Here is a 21,989-nt window from a genome sequence, read left to right as displayed (position 1 = left end):
TTGAATGTTAGAGACCAAAAAAGCGTTTTCTCAGCGAGAGAAGTCAAAAGTGACAATATGTGAATTTTCAGCACTACACTCAATTTTCAGCCTTATTAGCTTTGGAACAGCATAGAAATGCTGAAATGCAGTAGTTCTGGTGGTTTGAAGCTGGAACCAAGTCTAAATTTTGAGTTTCATGAGTTTTGAATGTTAGAGACCAAAAAAGCGTTTTCTCCGCGAGAGAAGTCAAAAAGTGACAATATGTGAATTTTCAGCACTACACTCAATTTTCAGCCTTATTAGCTTTGGAACAGCATAGAAATGCTGAGATGCAGTAGTTCTGGTGGTTTAAAGCTGGAACCAAGTCTAAATTTTGAGTTTCATGAGTTTTGAATGTAAAAGACCAAAAACGCTTTATCTCAGCGAGAGAAGTTAAAAAGTGACAATATGTGAATTTTCAGCACTGCGTTCAATTTTCAGCCTTATTAGCCTTGGAACAGCATAGAAATGCTGAGATGCAGTAGTTCTGGTGGTTTGAAGCTGGAACCAAGTCTAAATTTTGAGTTTCATGACTTTTGAATGTCAGAGACCAAAAAAGCGTTTTCTCAGCGAGAGAAGTGAAAAAGTGACAATATGTGAATTTTCAGCACTACACTCAATTTTCAGCCTTATTAGCTTTGGAACAGCATAGAAATGCTGAGATGCAGTAGTTCTGGTGGTTTGAAGCTGGAACCAAGTCTAAATTTTGAGTTTCATGAGTTTTGAATGTTAGAGACCAAAAAAGCGTTTTCTCAGCGAGAGAAGTGAAAAAGTGACAATATGTGAATTTTCAGCACTACACTCAATTTTCAGCCTTATTAGCTTTGGAACAGCATAGAAATGCTGAGATGCAGTAGTTCTGGTGGTTTGAAGCTGGAACCAAGTCTAAATTTTGAGTTTCATGAGTTTTGAATGTTAGAGACCAAAAAAGCGTTTTCTCAGCGAGAGAAGTCAAAAAGTGACAATATGTGAATTTTCAGCACTACACTCAATTTTCAGCCTTATTAGCTTTGGAACAGCATAGAAATGCTGAAATGCAGTAGTTCTGGTGGTTTGAAGCTGGAACCAAGTCTAAATTTTGAGTTTCATGAGTTTTGAATGTTAGAGACCAAAAAAGCGTTTTCTCCGCGAGAGAAGTCAAAAAGTGACAATATGTGAATTTTCAGCACTACACTCAATTTTCAGCCTTATTAGCTTTGGAACAGCATAGAAATGCTGAGATGCAGTAGTTCTGGTGGTTTAAAGCTGGAACCAAGTCTAAATTTTGAGTTTCATGAGTTTTGAATGTAAAAGACCAAAAACGCTTTATCTCAGCGAGAGAAGTTAAAAAGTGACAATATGTGAATTTTCAGCACTACACTCAATTTTCAGCCTTATTAGCTTTGGAACAGCATAGAAATGCTGAGATGCAGTAGTTCTGGTGGTTTAAGCTGGAACCAAGTCTAAATTTTGAGTTTCATGAGTTTTGAATGTAAAAGACCAAAAACGCTTTATCTCAGCGAGAGAAGTTAAAAAGTGACAATATGTGAATTTTCAGCACTACACTCAATTTTCAGCCTTATTAGCTTTGGAACAGCATAGAAATGCTGAGATGCAGTAGTTCTGGTGGTTTAAAGCTGGAACCAAGTCTAAATTTTGAGTTTCATGAGTTTTGAATGTAAAAGACCAAAAACGCTTTATCTCAGCGAGAGAAGTTAAAAAGTGACAATATGTGAATTTTCAGCACTGCGTTCAATTTTCAGCCTTATTAGCCTTGGAACAGCACAGAAATGCTGAGATGCAGTAGTTCTGGTGGTTTGAAGCTGGAACCAAGTCTAAATTTTGAGTTTCATGAGTTTTGAATGTCAGAGACAAAAAAAGCGTTTTCTCCGCGAGAGAAGTGAAAAAGTGACAATATGTGAATTTTCAGCACTACACTCAATTTTCAGCCTTATTAGCCTTGGAACAGCACAGAAATGCTGAGATGCAGTAGTTCTGGTGGTTTAAAGCTGGAACCAAGTCTAAATTTTGAGTTTCATGAGTTTTGAATGTCAGAGACCAAAAAAGCGTTTTCTCAGCGAGAGAAGTGAAAAAGTGACAATATGTGAATTTTCAGCACTGCGTTCAATTTTCAGCCTTATTAGCCTTGGAACAGCACAGAAATGCTGAGATGCAGTAGTTCTGGTGGTTTGAAGCTGGAACCAAGTCTAAATTTTGAGTTTCATGAGTTTTGAATGTAAAAGACCAAAAACGCTTTATCTCAGCGAGAGAAGTGAAAAAGTGACAATATGTGAATTTTCAGCACTGCGTTCAATTTTCAGCCTTATTAGCTTTGGAACAGCATAGAAATGCTGAGATGCAGTAGTTCTGGTGGTTTGAAGCTGGAACCAAGTCTAAATTTTGAGTTTCATGAGTTTTGAATGTTAGAGACCAAAAAAGCGTTTTCTCAGCGAGAGAAGTGAAAAGGTGACAATATGTGAATTTTCAGCACTGCGTTCAATTTTCAGCCTTATTAGCTTTGGAACAGCAGAGAAATGCTGAGATGCAGTAGTTCTGGTGGTTTGAAGCTGGAACCAAGTCTAAATTTTGAGTTTCATGAGTTTTGAATGTAAAAGACCAAAAACGTTTTATCTCAGCGAGAGAAGTGAAAAAGCGACAATATGTGAATTTTCAGCACTGCGTTCAATTTTCAGCCTTATTAGCTTTGGAACAGCATAGAAATGCTGAGATGCAGTAGTTCTGGTGGTTTGAAGCTGGAACCAAGTCTAAATTTTGAGTTTCATGAGTTTTGAATGTTAGAGACCAAAAAAGCGTTTTCTCCGCGAGAGAAGTGAAAAAGTGACAATATGTGAATTTTCAGCACTGCGTTCAATTTTCAGCCTTATTGGCTTTGGAACAGCATAGAAATGTTGAGATGCAGTAGTTCTGGTGGTTTGAAGCTGGAACCAAGTCTAAATTTTGAGTTTCATGAGTTTTGAATGATAGAGACCAAAAAAGCGTTTTCTCGGCGAGAGAAGTTAAAAAGTGACAACATGTGAATTTTCAGCACTACACTCAATTTTCAGCCCTATTCGCCTTGGGACAGCATAGAAATGCTGAGATGCAGTAGTTCTGCTGGTATGAAGCTGGAACCAAGTCTAAATTTTGAGTTTCATGAGTTTTGAATGTTAGAGACCAAAAAAGCGTTTTCTCGGCGAGAGAAGTGAAAAAGTGACAACAGAGGTGTGACCAAGTCACTGTGTTGCAAGTCTCAAGTAACTCTCAAGTCTCTGTCCTCAAGTCCGAGTCAAGTCTCAAGTAAAGACAGGCAAAAGTCGAGTCAAGTCTCAAGTCAGGAACCTTTAATTTCAAGTCATTTCGAGTCATTTTTATGTATTTTTTTTTAATAATTTGCAATTATACATAAAATTCAAATATTAGACCATTTGTTCTTTTTAAAATATGTATTTGAGGTTCATTTGTGATCCTCTTATTCATCTGGTATTCTTCAAATCTGTCAGAAGTAAACAGATGTCAGAAAATAAATTACAGCCTTTCATGAATTACATTTGACTTCAGTTTACTCCTTCTATTCATAAATAAACATCAACACTACAACAATCATAGTTTTCATAAAATGAAATAAGTATAGTAAATGAAGTTATCACAAGTAAACTCAGGAAGGTCTGGTGCATTTATTTTTCTGCTTTTATTTCTAAGTATGTTAGTTTCAGTCCTCCGTAAATATGGGACAGATATTCTAAACACAAAATTTATTTGGGACAGTCACTGTATTTGGTCTTTTTTTTTTTTTTTTCCCAGCAAAGCTATACTACTTGGAAATGGGTTCTGTGCGACATGTGACAGTCACGCCGGTCAGTGCATTAAGTCAAAAACAGTTGACTTAATGCACTGACTGCAGTAAACAATATATTGTCAATATAATTTCCCAACGTAGATGTCTTCAAATACACCAACCATCCTTAGATGATACTAGACCCGGCTCATCATCATGATGGGACAGAGAGACTCTGTTCCCTGTGTTCAGGTCCAGAATCTGCTTTCTGTTCCGGAGCCCCGCTCACTATCCACCGGCTTCCTGAGCTAACACGGTGCACATTATTTGTGGAGGCATTTGAAGGACCGGATTTATGGTAAATCATCACCAATTTAACCCAGAGTACACATGCTAACACGAAGTTAGCTAAAGTCAACTATCTTACAGCAAAAGAAAAGTGCCACCTACCGATCTCTGTGAAGCTTCAAATGCCGGACAAAGTTGGACGTCGTGGCATCTCCATCCGATATTCTCTTCTTGCATGTTTTACAAGTTGCAGTTCGTTTTTTAGTCGAAAGTTCATAACCTATGTAGCCAAAAGAAATTACTCGCGGAAGCATATTCGAGCGGTTATTTCGTATTTCGTTCCCTGAGCTCTGTAGCTTTGCCGCGTTTTTTTAAACGTCCAAATCCTGTTAATTTGATTGGTTGTGCTGCAGCTACGTACACACACATACATAAGGAGAGAGGAAAAACATAGTGACTGTCTGCGCATATTGATACGGAATGAGTGAAATTAATTAATGACGCCACTTTATAAATAATGTGTTTTAAATTTTAAGACTTTGAGTAAAAAATATCAAGTCTTTTCAAGTAAACAGCTTCAAGTCGAGTCAAGTCCCAAGTCAATGGCATAAAAGTCAAACTCAAGTCCGAGTCTTTGAGCATTTTTTCAAGTCAAGTCTCAAGTCGTGATTTTAACGACTCGAGTCTGACTCGAGTCCAAGTCATGTGACTCGACTCCCCACCTCTGAGTGACAATATGTGAATTTTCAGCACTGCGTTCAATTTTCAGCCGTATTAGCTTTGGAACAGCATAGAAATGCTGAGATGCAGTTGTTCTGCTGGTTTGAAGCTGGAACCAAGTCTAAAATTTGAGTTTCATGAGTTTTGAATGTTAGAGACCAAAAAAGCGTTTTCTCGGCGAGAGAAGTGAAAAAGTGACAATATGTGAATTTTCAGCACTGCGTTCAATTTTCAGCCTTATTGGCTTTGGAACAGCATAGAAATGCTGAGATGCAGTAGTTCTGGTGGTTTGAAGCTGGAACCAGGTCTAAATTTTTAGTTTCATGAGTTTTGAATGTTAGAGACCAAAAAAGCGTTTTCTCAGCGAGAGAAGTGAAAAAGTGACAATATGTGAATGTTCAGCACTACACTCAATTTTCAGCCCTATTGGCTTTGGAACAGCATAGAACTGCTGAGATGCAGTTGTTATGGTGGTTTGAAGCTGGAACCAAGTCTAAATTTTGAGTTTCATGAGTTATTAATGTTAGAGACCAAAAAAGCGTTTTCTCGGCGAGAGAAGTGAAAAAGAGACAATATGTGAATTTTCAGCACTGCGTTCAATTTTCAGCCTTATTGGCTTTGGAACAGCATAGAAATGCTGAGATGCAGTAGTTCTGGTAGTTTTAAGCTTTAACCAAGTCTAAATTTTGTGTTTCATGAGTTTTTAATGTAAGAGACCAAAAAAGCGTTTTCTCGGAGAGAGAAGTGAAAAAGTGACAATATGTGAATTTTCAGCACACAATTCAATTTTCAGCCTTATTAGTTTTGGAACAGCATACAAATGGGATGAAGTAGTTCTGGTGGTTTGAAGCTGGAACCAAGTCTATATTTTTGTTTCATGAGTTTGGAATTTCGGAGGTCAACAAAGATTTATCTGTGTATTTAACCCCTCCTGTGTTTTGTTTAACTGTTGGATCCTTGTCATGTTTTGTCTCTCTCCTTGTTGTTTCACCTGAGTACCTGGACATTATTATTATTAGTATTATTATTGAACTTATTTTCTCCACTCATCCTGGATCTCACCTTCTCTTATCCTCATCACCTCATCCTTAATTCATGACAGAAGGATCCGACCAAAAGATGACTCTCCTGGGTCATTTAGACCCAGGTTTTGGAGAGGCAGGCGTTTTTGCCATGCTACTGTGAGTAATGCCCCCGACGCCATGCATTGTCTCCGTGAGGGTCGGGAGGGGACCTTTCCTGTTCTGGAGTTACCAGTGGTCAATGCTTTCGCTATTCCTCCACGGGTGTTGCCCAGGATACCTCCTCTACAGCCTGCTCCACATCGCCCTGAGAGGATGTCGACGTTCCCTGCAGCAAGCTGGAGACACTTAGCATTGTCTCCGCGAGGGTTGGGAGGAACCGGTGCCGTTGTCAAAGGTCTACCAAGCGGATACTTGCACACAGATACTCCGTGAGGGTTGGCCAAGCACCGGAAATCTGCCTCTGAAGCAAACTCTGCAGCACATCTCTTCGCCTCATCCACTGCCAAGGCTCTCTCTACTTTCAAGCCAATATTGTGGGAGTAAAAATTATTAATTTTAAGAGCAATTCTTATCCTCCCTGGCTTCACAGTGATGATCTTCTTTTGAAGTGTGAACAGGAGCTAATCCTGTTCACTAGATCTATTTTGATAGACCTTACAAAATAGATATGAAAATGGAATATATATATTTAATATATTTCTTAAAAGTGTATTGTGTTACAATTATATTTAAGTGTTTTAAAGTTACAATGTCAAAATTGGTACAAGCATGCTGTTAGTATTGTCAAGAAAATCCGAGCTCATCCCACTTCCCCATGCTGGAGATTTTAGTTTAACAGTAATAATAAATAAAGTTATCTTTAAAATGAATCACTCAAGTGACATCAGGGCCCAGCAGTAGACTTAAGTGTCAATAAAGTTAGTTTAACAGTAATAATAAATAAAGTTATCTTTAAAATGAATCACTCAAGTGACATCAAGGCCCAGCAGTAGACTTAAGTGTCAATAAAATAAATCTGGTTGTGTGTGTTGTTTTTGTCTAAAGCAAACTTTGCTTTAATTCTACTTTTTTCTATCTAATCATAAGAAATCATAGTCAGTCAGAAAGAGTCATTAAACAGGAAAAGCAGGTTTCCTGGAAAAAGAGGAAGTTTCCAGCCTGTAGATTTATAAAAATAGCTGAGACTATTCATTAATTTAAAGCATGAAAGTTTTAAAGAATTAAATCTAAACATTTTGAGTAATTGGATAAGATTCAAAGTAAAATACTTATATTAATATTGGTTTACTTGTAATCATACTTACACTTACATTTGTGGGAACACTTATAAGAAAAACAAGTAACTGTAACTTTGGTATTAAATAATTAGAATCATGGATTATTCTTGGTTTCTTTTCAGAAAAACATCTGTAATAACTCACATTAGGATTATAATAAGGATAATTAATAAGTTATGGTTATAAAATCATAAATGAATGATAAATCAGAGAAGCTGAAGAAAATAAATGTGATATAAGTTATGGTTATAAAATTATAAATGAATGATAAATCAGAGAAGCTAAAGAAAATAAATGTGATATAAATGTGATTTTGACATTGAACTTGAAATGGTGTAAAAAGGTGTAACTGCAATTAAACATCACTGATATGTTGTAGGTAGATAGTAGGTGAAAGGTGAACGGTTAAGGGAAAAAGGGGAACTAACAGGAGAGCAGAGATGATCAACGCCTTATTTAGGTAAAAGGTTGTGCAGGCAATGGACATAGGAGGTTGAGCAACCCTGAGACATTAGCACAGACATCAGGACATAATGTCTGTAAGACAGTGATGGATGTGAGGTCATCTGTCTAAGCAGACAGCCAATGAAAACGCCCCAAAAGGGTGGATAAACCCTATAAAAGGTGGGTGCAAAAGAGGAACCTTTTGTTGGATCCTCCGGGCAGCTTCGAGCCAAGAGATGGACAAAGAACTCTGCAGCTGAAGAAGAGCCGGGGCCACGGAGCCGAAGACTGTCCTGCCATGAGGACCAACCCGTCAGCCCTGCAACATGTGGCTTCGAATCGCACTTCTCTCATCGGCTGGGTTCAGACCCCAAAGACAAAGATGAAGACAAAGGCAAAGACAAAGAAGAAGAACTGGTGCCTTTTTTCCTGCCAGCACCACATCCTGTGTGACCTCACCATCCATGCGGAGAGGAGGCTCATCAGACCTGCGGAGATCCCTGCCTTCATCGATCGGCGTCTTCCTCCTGCTGCAGCACCTTCTTCATCTTCAATCATCACAGAGATTCCTGCCTTCGCCGATCAACATCTTCCTCCTGCTGCAGCACCTTCTTCATCTTCAATCATCACAGAGATTCCTGCCTTCGCCGATCAACATCTTCCTCCTGCTGCAACACCTTCTTCATCATCAGGCCAGGTCTGGGGTTCGAAACACCAAACTCCGTCCGTCTCTCTCAAAGGTTTTCTTTTTTAGTTCTCAGTATCAGCAGTAGGGAAAGATAGACTAGATGATTGATTTTACTTATTTGATTATTTCTGCTACTGAATTAAGCTGTACTGACCCTTGCAAAAATGCTTTACTAATAAAATATTTAGCATAAAGAAAATCTAAAAGATGTTGTGGACATTCAGTTAATGAGTCACCTTAAGGTTCTTTGATGGTTGTAAAATAGCTGTGATGTTTGATTCTGGAGAGGAAAAAGTTTAAAATGTTTTTAGGTTGCTGGTAGCCCAAATTTAAAACGTCATCCTTGGGACTCGCCCGAGTCACTAAAACCTACCTGGTTCAATAACAAATGCAAGTTGTAAAATAGAGAACGAGCGACCGTTAACAGGTGTGCTCTGTGAAACTAGTTGGCTGTAGGCTGCTCAGTCTGGCTAATTCACAGGGGGAAGAAGGGTGGGACACCTGGATGTAGGCCGTCAGAAAACCAGGCGAATCGTTTCTCGAAACCAGCTTAAACAGAGTTTACTTCAGTTCTGGACAGGGTAAATCCCAGCAGATTTAGGAAACTCAATTAACCCGTTAGAAGGAGAGCTGGTAGCACATCTCCCCTCTCAGAAGAGGAAGCAGAGAGTGAGACAGTAGAGACAGAAAGGAGGGGGGGGGTGTTGCGCAACAACAGTATACTTTGTATATATGTATATGTAGTATACTTAATACTTAGTATACTTAAAATGTACTTACACAAATGTAAATATGTTTGAAATATAAAGTAGATGGTTGGCTTCAACTTTGATGCCAGTGAGTTAACCTTAGTGGTAACTCGTAGTCTCCTGAAAAACAGCTTGTGTTTCCTTTTGTAACCAATCTGTCTTTTTAATCTGTTCTGTGTTTGTTGTGGTTACCAAGATGAAAACTAAGAATCCTTTCCAGATTGCTTGCCTGACCAGCTTCCTGTCAACATACCTCCAGCAGTTTTCCCGGAAAAATCTGACCCGGCTGGCAGCCCTGGATTTTCTTTTGAGCTTGAACCTGCGCTGCCCGCTGCCTTGCCTCTGCAAGGCAAGGCAGCGTATGTAGAATGTATGTACATTCTACATACATATAGAATGTATCGTTCTGATACATTCTATATCAGAACGATATAGAATGTCATCATGCTAAACAAATTTAGTGTACGTGTTCCCTGATAGGTATAATGTTGCTGTTTCTGCTGCTAACAGTGCTGGAAGGCTGTGTTGAACTGAAACTGTAGTTGTAAAACAGACCATAGAAGAGAAGGTTTCTGGTTATAAAGTATGTTATGAAATAAACAAATTTGTTTCTATTTTACTAAATAAACCCTATTAATATCTGACAGTTCAACCTCCATACCAACTTGGTTGCAGACTGGTCTAAAGATCAAAAAAGCTAAGAGGGGTTAACTCTACATAACTTTTTGATTTTGGCACCTCTGAGAAATCTAGAATTGTAATACAGAGATATCAAGGCAAAGAAAACTCAGTAGCTGCTTTTAGGCCCCTCCAGACATTCAGGGGCCCCTATAAATGTTTGAATTTTAAGACAGACCATAGATGTACAAATGTAGCATTCATTTATTGAGAATATCAATGCTATTAAATTTTATTTATTGTGATAAGCAGATATAAAATAAAAATTTAGGATTTAATTAGGAAGTTTACTTTGTAAAAGTAAAGTGCATCATCTGAATAGTTTGATTGATGTGTTACAATCTGATGCTATCTGTAATCTTTGTGTTTGAGCTGGGTTTGTTCACAAATGCATCACAGCAAATAATAGCCAATAATCAGGGATTGATTTTAAGCTGACCAATTACCCAGGGACCCCCCTCACAGACTTCACTAAATCTATATTTTAACATGGTTAGTGATGCTGTTGTTCTTATTATGAGTGGTGTGGGGGGCCAAATCAGATCCTGCTTTGGGCCCCATATTACCTTGGACCGACCCTGCGTATGCTGTGCTGGAATCTATCTTCCTGTAGCCCTGTATGTCAGCCCACCCCTGCTTTTGTGATATCTTGATTTATTGAATTGTGGCATGTTTGGCTTTATGTTGCGGTTCAAATTATTGGTACAGCACAAGTGCTAAAATTAGCACAAGTTTGGTTGATAATTTCTTTGTAACAATGATTCATTTTCAGCAGTCTTATACTGCTGAAAAGTCTGATGCCATATTTGGAAAGAACAGTTGTGGGTTAAGAGTTCAAGCTAGATTTTTGAGGCCATATTTGAAAGATGCAATTTTACAATGCTTCCTTACTTTTGGTGCCAAGTAGATTTATTTAAAGGGAAAATATTATGTACTTTCTAGGCACGTAGTGGCATTTTATATCACAAGCATTTGTTAAAATGCTGTATATATCAAATATTAACATATGTTTTTGTATTTTTAATGTCTTAAAATTGGGTCTCTGTCTCTTTGAGAAACTGCTTTCTGAAACTCCACCTTCAGGAAGTCCTCATAACATCACTCCTCTAATCCTTTAGCAATGTTTTTTGGTGCTAGGGTCCACCCTGGTATTTTGTACAGCTGAATGGTTGCAATGGGAAATTAAAAGATTTCTCAAACTCAACATGATGTAAAGCACAGAAAAGTAAATTTTTTGTTTGACCTTTTGACTCTGGTAGCACATGTCAACAACCTGGTAGTGTGCCACAGCCTCTCCCAAATGCTCACAGCAGCTGCACTCATCCAGGATTTGGCTGCATCCAGGCCACCTCAATGTTTTGGCATTCCAGAGCTGGGCTGAACTGTGTCTTTAAGTGTCCCCTTTAAGCTCTTGCCACAAACTTTCATCAGTTTGTCACACAGTGTTAATGTTCATTAAAAGGGAAAACAATTTTCAAAACATTCAATTCATAGTAAATAAACATACATTATTTGTAAAAAAAAAAAAAAAAAAAAAAGTATTTAGTATTGTTGGTAAGTGTATTTGACATCAGGAATAAGCAGAAAATGAGCAAGCGTTATTGGCACTTACGTGATCGTTACAAAAACAAATGGAAAGCAAATTAATTAATTTTAATCCATTTACCAAACCTATGAGCCGTTTTATTTACTATTTAAACAAAAATTATGGCATTAATAATGCAGACCACTCCTGCCAGTGTAAATAAAGTTGCTCTCTGTAATATGAAAACACTATGTTCCATTTTAGCCTGTAAATACAACAATGTCCCCCATGCATGTGAACCATGGTGCACCAGAGTACCTAATACCTAACACTTATTTGTTTAAAAACTGGACTGAGACACGATGTTGGATGTGGGAATCAAACATCACAGGTGCAGTCAGAAGAGAAACTCAGCTCCTCACACCACTTGATGTAAGCTCTGTGCAGGATGTCAAATGATGTGTTGTTAAAAATTTCTGCAGTGGGAGAAAGCAAATAAAAACTTTAGATGAATTGCATCTAAAGTATTACAAATTACATTATTATTGGGCCAGTATTTGATTGTTACCTGCTTGTCCCAAACCAACAGGAAGTGGCATTCTGACCAAACCACCAGAATGCTTCAGCCTGTCCTGCAGAGACTTCTGGATTAGCTCCATGGTGAACTTCTCGTGCCAGACAGGAAGCTCCAGACCAACCATGCAGCTTATGATCCTTTGCTTTTCTTCTTCCATCAATAGGCCGCACTCATGAGACAAGTAAACCATATAAGACATGTCAATGTTTACTGCTTCACCATGCAGTAAGGATGGAAGAACTTTCTGAAATACAAAGAGAAAAAATAAGCTCAGAAGAGGTTGGTTCTACTTCCAGGGAGTATAAAAATATCCAAGTGATCGATAGACATAGGATAAAGGTGCATTAATTCCAGCCATGTTTACTCAGCTTTCATCAAACTCTAGTCCATTTACCTACAAAGTCCAGTTCATTGGGGGAGGTGTAAAGGTGCAATTGACCGCAAATATGGACCAATAAAACCAAATTCTGCTCCGCCTACAAACCTAAGCCTGGATTCGGTTCTTTCCTGTTCAGTTCTGCTTAAAATAAATCAGCAAAATCATTTTTGGCATTTTCCTGGTCAATGTAAAAGAACTGAAGCAATTCTGTTTCTATTATTTTGCTACACCTATGGATTTCACTGAATTCAGTTCAGTTGACCAGACCGAGCAAACATAACTGAGCGATTTCCATTGTAGTGGTAATGTACCAGGGAATAATTTAATTGGATAGTAGCAGACTTCAAACAACATGAGACTAGCAAGAATTTTAAGATTTTGTAGTAGTAGTAGTACTGATAAAAAAGTGTCAGCTCACCATTTCTAATGCTGGACTAATAAGGTGGCCAAAATCCACAAGTCTGTTTAGGTCGTCTTCCCAAAGGTTTGGAGCTAGCTCCTCTAGCATTGTTGTGATTGCTATATGGGTTGCCTGTGACGCAACCTTAACACTACTGTGCCCATATAAAGTGTTGTCAGCCTGGAATTTAGTGTCCAACAGCATACAGCCATGTTCCTCAAGAAGCTCGAAGAGTCCCTGATGTTTCATCAAAGCCATCTGCAATGAAGGAAAAAATCACTAAATAAATGAGGTTTTAAAACAGAGGCCATACTTTATGAGTAGAGTATTAAAGTGTCAGTATTATGTGTTTTCTTGACTGTTTCCTTGAGTTGTTTAAAAATGCTGTAAAAATGCTGTCAAACATAACTTAAAAAAGAAAAGTGACTTTGCAATTTAATGCCTTGAAATTGGGCATCCTGCTCTTTCTGACACTCCTCCTTCAGAAAGTAATCACAACATGGTTCCACTATTAACCCTTTAACAACATTTTTAGTAGCTTTGCACCCAGAAGTAGCTCATATAGTGAACTCAGCAGATGTGCAGTTGAACCAACTAATTGCTGTTGGCTAGTGAAGGAGCTTAGTGGGAGAGTCATATGGAAGGGTTGCGCCCTTATAATGCTTACATTACACAGCCCCTTTAAAATGCTGATGATTTAAAGTTCTTTAATGAGATGCAAGAGAAAATGCAGAGATTTCTCCAGCTGAATGAAAAACTGTCCTTCTCCAACCTGTTACTGGACAGTGCCAATCAGCTGACTGAAAAAATGTCTGGTACATTTCTGTCTCGTTTAGGAATAAGACAAATTCTGCTCCATCAAATACATCCATTCACCAGGATAGAAAGCCTGACTAATTAACCAGTTAATGTTGACTTCTTATTCTTCTTACTCTGTACAAAAGAAAAGGTTCAAGAATGTATTCTGTTCTGTACAAAACATTGTTTTACTTAAAAAAATACTAAATTAACTGAGTGTTTAATATTTTGCTGAAGTTTATATATCAGCATAAAACCATTATGGATGCAATTAATATGACAGTGATCACCAATTTTTAAATAATTAACTGTACTGTTAATTGTTGCTTTTTGTTTCAAATAAACTATATTGTGTTTTACATTTGTTTATTATTATTGTGTAAAATTGTTAAACCATAAAATTTTTTCCACAACATTTTTTCTCATACCAGGTTCCACACAAAGCTGCGAAATGTAGCAGTAGCAGCTGTGTCTGAATTGCCCTTGTAATTTGACATTTGGAAAATTCTTAATGGAAGCACACAAGTTAACAAAAAAACAACTCTTCTTTCTCTATAAAAATTTTTGGCACCAGGATGAGATGGTTTTTTGGCCATTGGTTTATTTCGCAAAACTGCAACAAAAGTTTTTTTTAACATCAGGCAAGGCACACGATCAACAACTAGTTGTTGCCACTGGTGCAAATCATGAAGAAGACAACTTGGAAATAGTTGGGGGATCATGGTGCTACTTGTTTTTAATGACGTATTGCATGAAAAAACGTATTCATGAAATTTTCATTGTGTTTCTTATTTAATGGAAACATTGCAGTTGGAAAATTGGGTTTTTTGACATAAGTAGAATATTGACAAAGTTGTGTGCACATTTATAATGGACGCATAGCTACTGACAGATTTATTAGAACAGCAATACTAAGCAACTGGTGCCTAGGTTAGAGATGAAGAATCCTACCTTTAGCATCTCTGCTAGCCCATTGGAGATGTGTCTTCGTGGAACAGTTTGCATAAACGATAGATCAAGCAATGCAGCTGCAGGTGGAATATAAGCCCCAAGTTTGTTCTTGCAGTTAGCGAAGTTTACCCCAGTTTTTGCCCCTACGCTGGCATCAATGTAGGACAGAAGTGTGGTGGGGACCCTAATGTAAGGAGTGCGCCTCCGGTACAGTGAAGCTGCCAAGCCCACTATGTCTAGACAAACCCCTCCACCAATGGCAATGATGGGCTCTGTTCGGCGGTCGAGAGCAAAGTTATTGACATCATCTAGAATCTTCAGAGCTGTTTCCATGGATTTGTTTCCTTCTGTGGTTGGAAGAGCCAAAATCTTGTACACTACATTGTGAGCCTCAAGGTATTCAGTTAGCTTGGGGCCATAGATTTTAAAGACTTCTTGGTCAATGACCACAAAACGCCTGATGGGCTTATTTGATTTTTTAATGTCCTCTAACTGTTGTGGGTCAGTGATGTGGCCCAACAAGAGAGTGTCGTTGTTTGGGTCCAGTAAGTCATGAGTTTCTGTGACCTTGTAAGTAAAGGTGATGGGGCTGACCACGGTCCAAGAGGTGCCTCTGTCTGTGATGCTTTCATAGCTGTTGCACAAGACACAAGAAAACATTATTAACAAATAATCAGATAGGTTTCAAAATGTAAACATAGTCTGCATCAGGTAAAAAGGAGCAAATCCTGAGAACAGCAAAAAAAAAATAGCAGCTACCTAGTAAGATTAGCCAACCTTTCAAGCTGATTTTATCAAATAATAACCACACAAACTGTAAATGTTCATATTTGTAGGATACAACGGGGATATTAGTTGACATAAAATCCAAAGTTGGTGGACTGGCTCACTCAATTAAACTGAGTGTGTGAATTCACCTGAACTCACTCAGTTCAGTGAACTGATTGAAATGCTAACTGATTTAATAAGTTGAAATGCTGAATTACTTAATAATTTCTTTTTAATCAATATACATTATTGAGTAAAAAATGTATGTCCAGCTGCAAAGCAACAACTTAACAGTGGTTTCTTGTGAAAGTGTAGACATTTTATATTTGCTAATACAACTCTGTATCCCACAGTTTTCAGTTTATCCCTAGTGGGGTTGCAAAGGGTGCTGGTGCCCAATGGTGGTTTCTGATATGGGCGAAATAGGCAACTGCCCCTTGTCCCTTGAGTTTTTTACATTAAAAAGAAAGAAGCCTTCACTCCACCGCTCTCTGCAGCGTAGTGCACACTCGTAGGTTAATTTGCCCTTCTCAGTGTCTGGCAGGAGGCCAGAGGTGGGTCAGGATTGCCCTGTGTATTGTATTGAAAAAGTACTTTGAAAAGCGTGTTCATTTTTCTAAGGTTAATTATTTAAGTTAAGGTTTTCAGATTATTTTGTTTATTCCCAGAGTGAAAGTAAAACCAAGATTTAAGTGCTGAAGTCCTTAAACATTACATATTAGTAAATTGTTAATATTGAGTACAGTCTGAGTCTACTATAATTTACACTATGTCAGCATAGTACTCCAGTTTCCTATATATTCAATATTTGATTGATATTAAACTCCTGTGGTAAAAGATACTACAGATTTGGATGTCACAAATAGGTTTATTTGAACACACTAGAATATATGGACATTTTAAAGCACTCACGTTTCAGTCATTAGAAACTGAAGTATAGGAATCGGAGCTCAGGAAAATGTGTGTATAAAATAGGTTTTTGCAAAATAAGAGACGCAAACTATATGACAAACGCTACACATTGTGTTCATTGCTGCTGCACTTTTTTCATACATCTCGTTACCGCGGTATCGATCCTGGGACCTGTAAAATAATATACTTTTCTGGTCCCACCACTCCCTACTGCCCCATCAACAACTTCACAGAGGGGGGAATCAAAGTAGTTTAAAAAGTGTTTCTAAGGAAACCAAGCATCGAGTCATTGACTTACAGCATTCACTCCTCCTAGACCAGCAGGTAGTGACAGTAGAAAATAACATGAATTTAGAGACAATTAAACAGAATAAACTCAGAAAAAATATTCAGAAAGCTAGCTCAATGACAGAGTATGTACACTATATGAGAAATCTGCAGTCAGTCAGTTTTGGATGTAACACAGTCATCCATAAATGCACTGGAAAACACAAAAGCACTAACCAGGGCTGAGCCAGTGGAACAAATTGAGCATGGTCAAATAAAGGTGATGTAAGAGAATTAAAGTGACTGAAGCAATATGAGCATCCAAAAATAATCATGTCTAAAAAACAGGAAAATAATTCATGACTGTCTTTTTTTGCATTCAGAGGAGTTTCTCATAAGACATTCAAATCTCTAAAATCAAATAAAAGCTGTGAAATAAAAATGTTTACAAGTTAAAATTTTTTAAGGTTTTAACTAGAACTTGTCGTACTGACACAGACTTGTCTATTTTGACTTTTCTTTTCATTCTGCTCAAATTATTTAGCCAGTATGATAGAATAATCTTGTCAGAGTCTTTCGATCCTATACAAGTGGCTGTGATCCTATTCAAGTGGATCCTATACAAGCCATCGGAGAACAATGATTGACTGACATGGTAATTCAAATAGATTGATTAAACACATTGGTAAAGTTTAATTATGATAATACTTATTTTCACTATTTTATATTGCACCCACATTAAGAGGACTTGCACATACATTAAGACATGTTTATATATCAATTTCATATTCAGAAGTAATGCTTGTGGAACTTGGTATAATAAAAATAAAATCACTGCTAGGATTCCACTTGAAAGTGTAATGGGGGGTTATGTTGGAAGACAATTATGTTGTACAGTTTTAGGCAGGAAAAGGGCTGTGGCAGGGTTTCAGGTCACTTTGACGTTGAAAGAAAGTTTGCGTTCTTAAGGAAGTTCGGCTGAAGCCAAAAGGAGTCAGAAGGGAATTTCTGTATGGACAAATAAGGAATAACAACTTGAAAAAGTTGTTAATCAACATATCTGAGATGGAGCAGATGTTCGCTTATAGGAATATGGAATAAATCCTGAGAACATTATAAACTATGCCAAGATAACTGCGAAAATGAAGGAATACACACCAATAGAGATGAAATCCTATGAAAAGTCGTGTCCCAAAATTTCCAAAAGTTGGGAATTTGTTTTTTTTTTTGTAGATGTGTTGTTTTAATTGAACTTGTAATGTCTTCGCAAATGTGCTAAAATAAATCTCTTCCCGCTTGCCCTATGGAGCACTGAGAAATACGAGTCCTGTGTGTTTTTTTATATATTCCATGAGTTTGCCACTTTTTTATTCCCTAATACTGTCTTCTTGGTTTTAGTCAGAACGCAAGCAGCAGCATATTTTATCAGCTGCAGCTGTCTGATATTTTAGGCAGACCTGTGAATACACTGTTGCAATAATCAATGCTACTGAAGATGGATGGATGGATGCATGGATGAGTTTCTCTATATCAGGGGTCGGCAACCCGCTGCTCTAGAGCGGCTCTTTAGCGCTGCCCTAGTGGCTCTCTGGAGCATTTTCAAAATGTTTGAAAATGGGAAAAGATGTGGGTGGGAAATATATTTTTTGTTTTAATATGGTTTCTGTAGGAGGACAAATATGACACAATCATTCTTAACGTTTTCCAATGCTATAAAAATGTGTAGAAGAAATATTAAATTTCAACATTTCTGTCAACGAAGATTTGCGTCATAGCCTGTGACTCGTTTCTTTCAGCTGGGCGGGGTACGAGGCAGGGAGCTGTTGTAAACAAACTGACGGGTGTGTGGTGGGCCATGGATAGCAAAGGGGAAAAGAGAAAAATAGCCGAGGAGAGATTCTACAGTTCTTGGACCGAATCATTTGCATTCATTGGCAATGCGGAAGGATTACCTGAATGTTTGCTCTGTAGCAAGAAGTTGACAAATAATAACAAAAATAGTACCGTACTTTCTGGAGCGCACCTAAATATAAGCTGCAACTACAAATTTTTTTGAAAAAAAAAAAAAAAAAATGGAAACGTACATATATAAGTGATAGCCTACAGTGATTTTTGTCAGTACAGTATATATTTAGAATGACACTTGGCGATATTATTTTGTTTTGTTGCTCAGGTCCGAGGATGGTTGCGTGTCAAAAGAGAAGAGGATGCTGCTATGTTTTAACATTGCACTGACTTACTTGACATTTGCAGAGAAATCGAACTTAAACTGTATTAATTAAATTTTATATACTTTACCTTTTTAAAAGGATACTGCTTTATTTTTATAACTGCAGGTTGCGTTTTTTTTGCTCCTTTTGTTATCCAGGTAAGGGGCATGTTATCTGGACAACAAATAACGTTCCGTTTTGTTGGTTTTTCGATCACACGGTGATTATTTACAAAGAGCGATTGTTATGCAAACTGCAATTGGGAGCAAATTTTCCGAGTTCTAAAAGGAAAAGAAATTATGCTTTCCCTGTAAATCTTCATAATAAAAATGACATCAAAAATCTGATTTCTTTATTGCATTTCTTTAAATTTATCAATGCAACGAAACATAATACATTAATATTGTAACGGAAGGTAAACTTAAAGCATCATCGTACAACAGAGTAGTTACGTGGTGCATCATTCCTTCCAGGAGGCACTGCAGGGAAAATAAACATTTAATCATGAATGCTAATTATGTATACACTTGATAATAAGCTAATATAAACACTAAAGCCTGTTTTACCTTCATTATAAGGCTTGTTTTTTGCGGCTCCAGACAGATTTGTTTTTTGTTCTTTTGGTCCAACATGGCTCTTTCAACATTTTGGGTTGCTGACCCTTGCTCTAGATCTGGCAGAAACATTAGTCCTCTAATCCCAGAAATGTTCTTCAGGCGATAGAAGGCCAACTTTGTAACTGCCCTGAAGGTTCAGATCAGAGTCCACCTCTACACCCAAATTTTGGGCCTGATCGTTGGTTTTTATTTGTAATAACTCAAGCTGTCTATTGACTCTAGATCGTTCCTCTTTAGGTCCAAAGATAATAACTTCAGTTCTGTTTCTGTTCATTGGAGAAAGTTGTGTCACATCCACATTACAGATTACATCCATCTAAGAATTTGTTCAGTGATTGGATGGGTTCTGAGTCACCGGGTGACATTGTAATGTATAGCTCTTTATCATGTGTATAGTTATGGTAGTTAACCTTATTTCCTGTTATAAACTGAGGCAGTGGGAGCATATAGATATTGAATAGGAGGGGTCCAATTATTGAACTTTGGGCAACCATACATGTGACCTCTGTCTGCTTCGATGAGAAGTTTCATAAGATATGCTTCAGTCATATATCTTATCGCCTTCAGTCTTAAGATATATGACTGAAGTTCACCTTCAGTCATATATCTTATGATGCAAAACATACTTATTCTCATATCTATAAAATTTTAAAAGAAACCAATTTTTTTTTCTATAACACTTTTTCTTACTACATACATGTTCAGCACTAAAACATATAAACTCATAAATTCACATCATAATCATGCTAAATGATCCTGGACACACCCACACCCAGCGAACTGAGTCCTAGTCAGCACTGTCAAAGTATTTCATCTTGTTCTCTGACACGGGAGAACGGTGACAGGTTGAGCTAGTTTCTGGCACACCTTCAAGTCCAAGACAACAGCCCAACTTGTTAGTTTTTATATTTCCCTGAAAGAGTACCATCTTTATTTCTGTTTTGACTAATTGATTTGATTTGTTGCTAGATTATTCCAAAAACAATCTGCCTAATGGCTCCATGTAAAAGCAGAGGATTTAGTATCTAGTATCTAGAGTAGAGTATGAAGGCACAGTTGCATTATGCAAGAAGTTTGCCAAAAAGGAAACTAAAATAAAACATTTGGTGACACAAGACTGGGGAATATTTAACAGAAAAGTAGTTCTGCTGTGCAGGAAAAGATTTAGCTAACACAAACACTACATTCAACTTATTTTGAATGGTCAAACATATGCATTCAAGTAATTGCTTGAATTACTTGAATAAACATATTTTTTGATACAAAAAACAACAATCATTTGCTAATTGAACCATACAACATGACTGATGGTTTTTTATCACCAAAGAAACCCATAAAACCAACATTCATACTTTCTGCTGTAGTAACGTTGACGTTTCCAGAAAGTTCCACTTCCATGTTTGACATGGCTTTTTATACAGATACATCTTTATTTTGTATTTTTAAATCCTTCTGAGGAACCAACAATTACCTCTAATATAAAGGAATATAAATAAATAATAATAATCCAAATATCCAATAAAACTTCCTCATGCTGCGTAACCAGTGTTTCTGAGCAACCTGCTGCTTACAATTTGATTTACGATTTTGATGTATTTATAGTCCTCAAGAGACTATGTTACAAGCAAATAATATCTCCTATCACCTGTTTTGTCCAATCAAAATTGCAATTGTCAATCATACAAATAAACTAAACTTCCCCTCTAATTTTACATGATGTTTTTTATTGAATTATTTTGCCTCTATTTTGCATAAAACAAACTTTTCTTTTTGAAAGATTCCACATCCAGCAGATGTTGCCAAAGTGTTTGGCAAAGTCTCAAATATTTCTAATGTGTGAATACTTATCTAACAGAGTTTCATGAACACCAGACAATAAACCACTTATACAATAGCATTTTTAAAATTAAGTAACTTAACAAAGAGTATTATTTAACATAGGGTTAAGTAGTTCTTGACCCAAGGTAGAAGATCTTAGCACAAACACAACATACTAAAAAAAACAAAGCAGTACAAACATCTTCACTTCAATTATGTATGTATGAAACACACACACAAACACCCATACTTACATTTTTGCGGTTGAGACATAGTCAACTGCGTCCTTATTGATCTTCTTCCCTAGTTTACTCTTCCATGTACTTTTGACCCGCACTAAACTAAACTCGGTTTTCTTGCCTTCGGCATCGCTGTTCCCCTCATGAACTTTTCCCATTTTTCTTTTTTAAGCCTCAAATTAACAAACTGGGGAAGAGCTTGTAACAGTTTTTGTGAAGATCCTTCCCAGAGAGGCTTTATATACAGAACAGTTTTTAGATGACACTGAGACAAGGGAGGAGTTTCTATTAATTCCCATCACATGCCAATACATGTGTTTTGTATAATTGTGAGATAACACCTGTTTCTGCAAACTGAAAATATGGCATTTTTTTTGACAAAGGCATACTCTGTTAATTATTGAAAGAATTCACAGAAAAAATGGAAAATTACATTTTTATTTACATAAAAACTATTTGTAGTAGAGATTAGGAAAAACCCACTCACTACTGTTTACATACTTGCTCAATTTTACAACATCTCAAAATGATGAAAACAAAGATTAAGGTTCCATGGAATGAAATGTTTGAATGTCAAGCATTGATAAGCAGTCTTCATGCTTATGAGGGGGAGCGGCGACAGAATCTCTTTTCATAACTGGTTTGTCAAGCTCCAGAGGTCCAACTGTTCTCATAAACTACAATGTAACAAAAGTGTGAAATTTATTATCTGGCCTTGTTTATGAGGACATACCAACTGCATTGATGTCTTCAGTCAACACTCATTTAGCACTCATTTGTTCAGAATTGTTCAGATGCAACAAGATAAAGGTTTTATTGACCAAAGTTCAATTCTTGTTATAGTAATTCCTGGTATAGTTACACTAAACCTAAGTTTCTTATAA

The 21,989-nt window shown here is 37.1% G+C and overlaps 1 protein-coding gene across 1 annotated transcript; it reads right to left on the bottom strand.

The window, feature by feature from the left end:
• Nucleotides 1-10,376: 10,376 nt before the first annotated feature.
• eevs (2-epi-5-epi-valiolone synthase) lies at nucleotides 10,377-21,355 on the bottom strand. Its single transcript, XM_032557255.1, has 5 exons — nucleotides 21,121-21,355; nucleotides 14,275-14,908; nucleotides 12,544-12,783; nucleotides 11,738-11,990; nucleotides 10,377-11,645 (listed from the first exon to the last, which is right to left on the bottom strand). The coding sequence occupies exons 1-5, from the start codon at nucleotides 21,261-21,263 to the stop codon at nucleotides 11,548-11,550; spliced, it is 1,368 nt and encodes a 455-aa protein (XP_032413146.1). The 5' UTR covers nucleotides 21,264-21,355; the 3' UTR covers nucleotides 10,377-11,547.
• Between the last annotated feature and the right edge of the window lie 634 nt (nucleotides 21,356-21,989).

This window comes from Xiphophorus hellerii, unplaced genomic scaffold (assembly GCF_003331165.1).
Source record: "Xiphophorus hellerii strain 12219 unplaced genomic scaffold, Xiphophorus_hellerii-4.1 PGA_scaffold_56__1_contigs__length_50000, whole genome shotgun sequence".
Taxonomy (NCBI): domain Eukaryota; kingdom Metazoa; phylum Chordata; class Actinopteri; order Cyprinodontiformes; family Poeciliidae; genus Xiphophorus; species Xiphophorus hellerii.
This window is presented reverse-complemented; position numbering and strand designations above follow the sequence as displayed.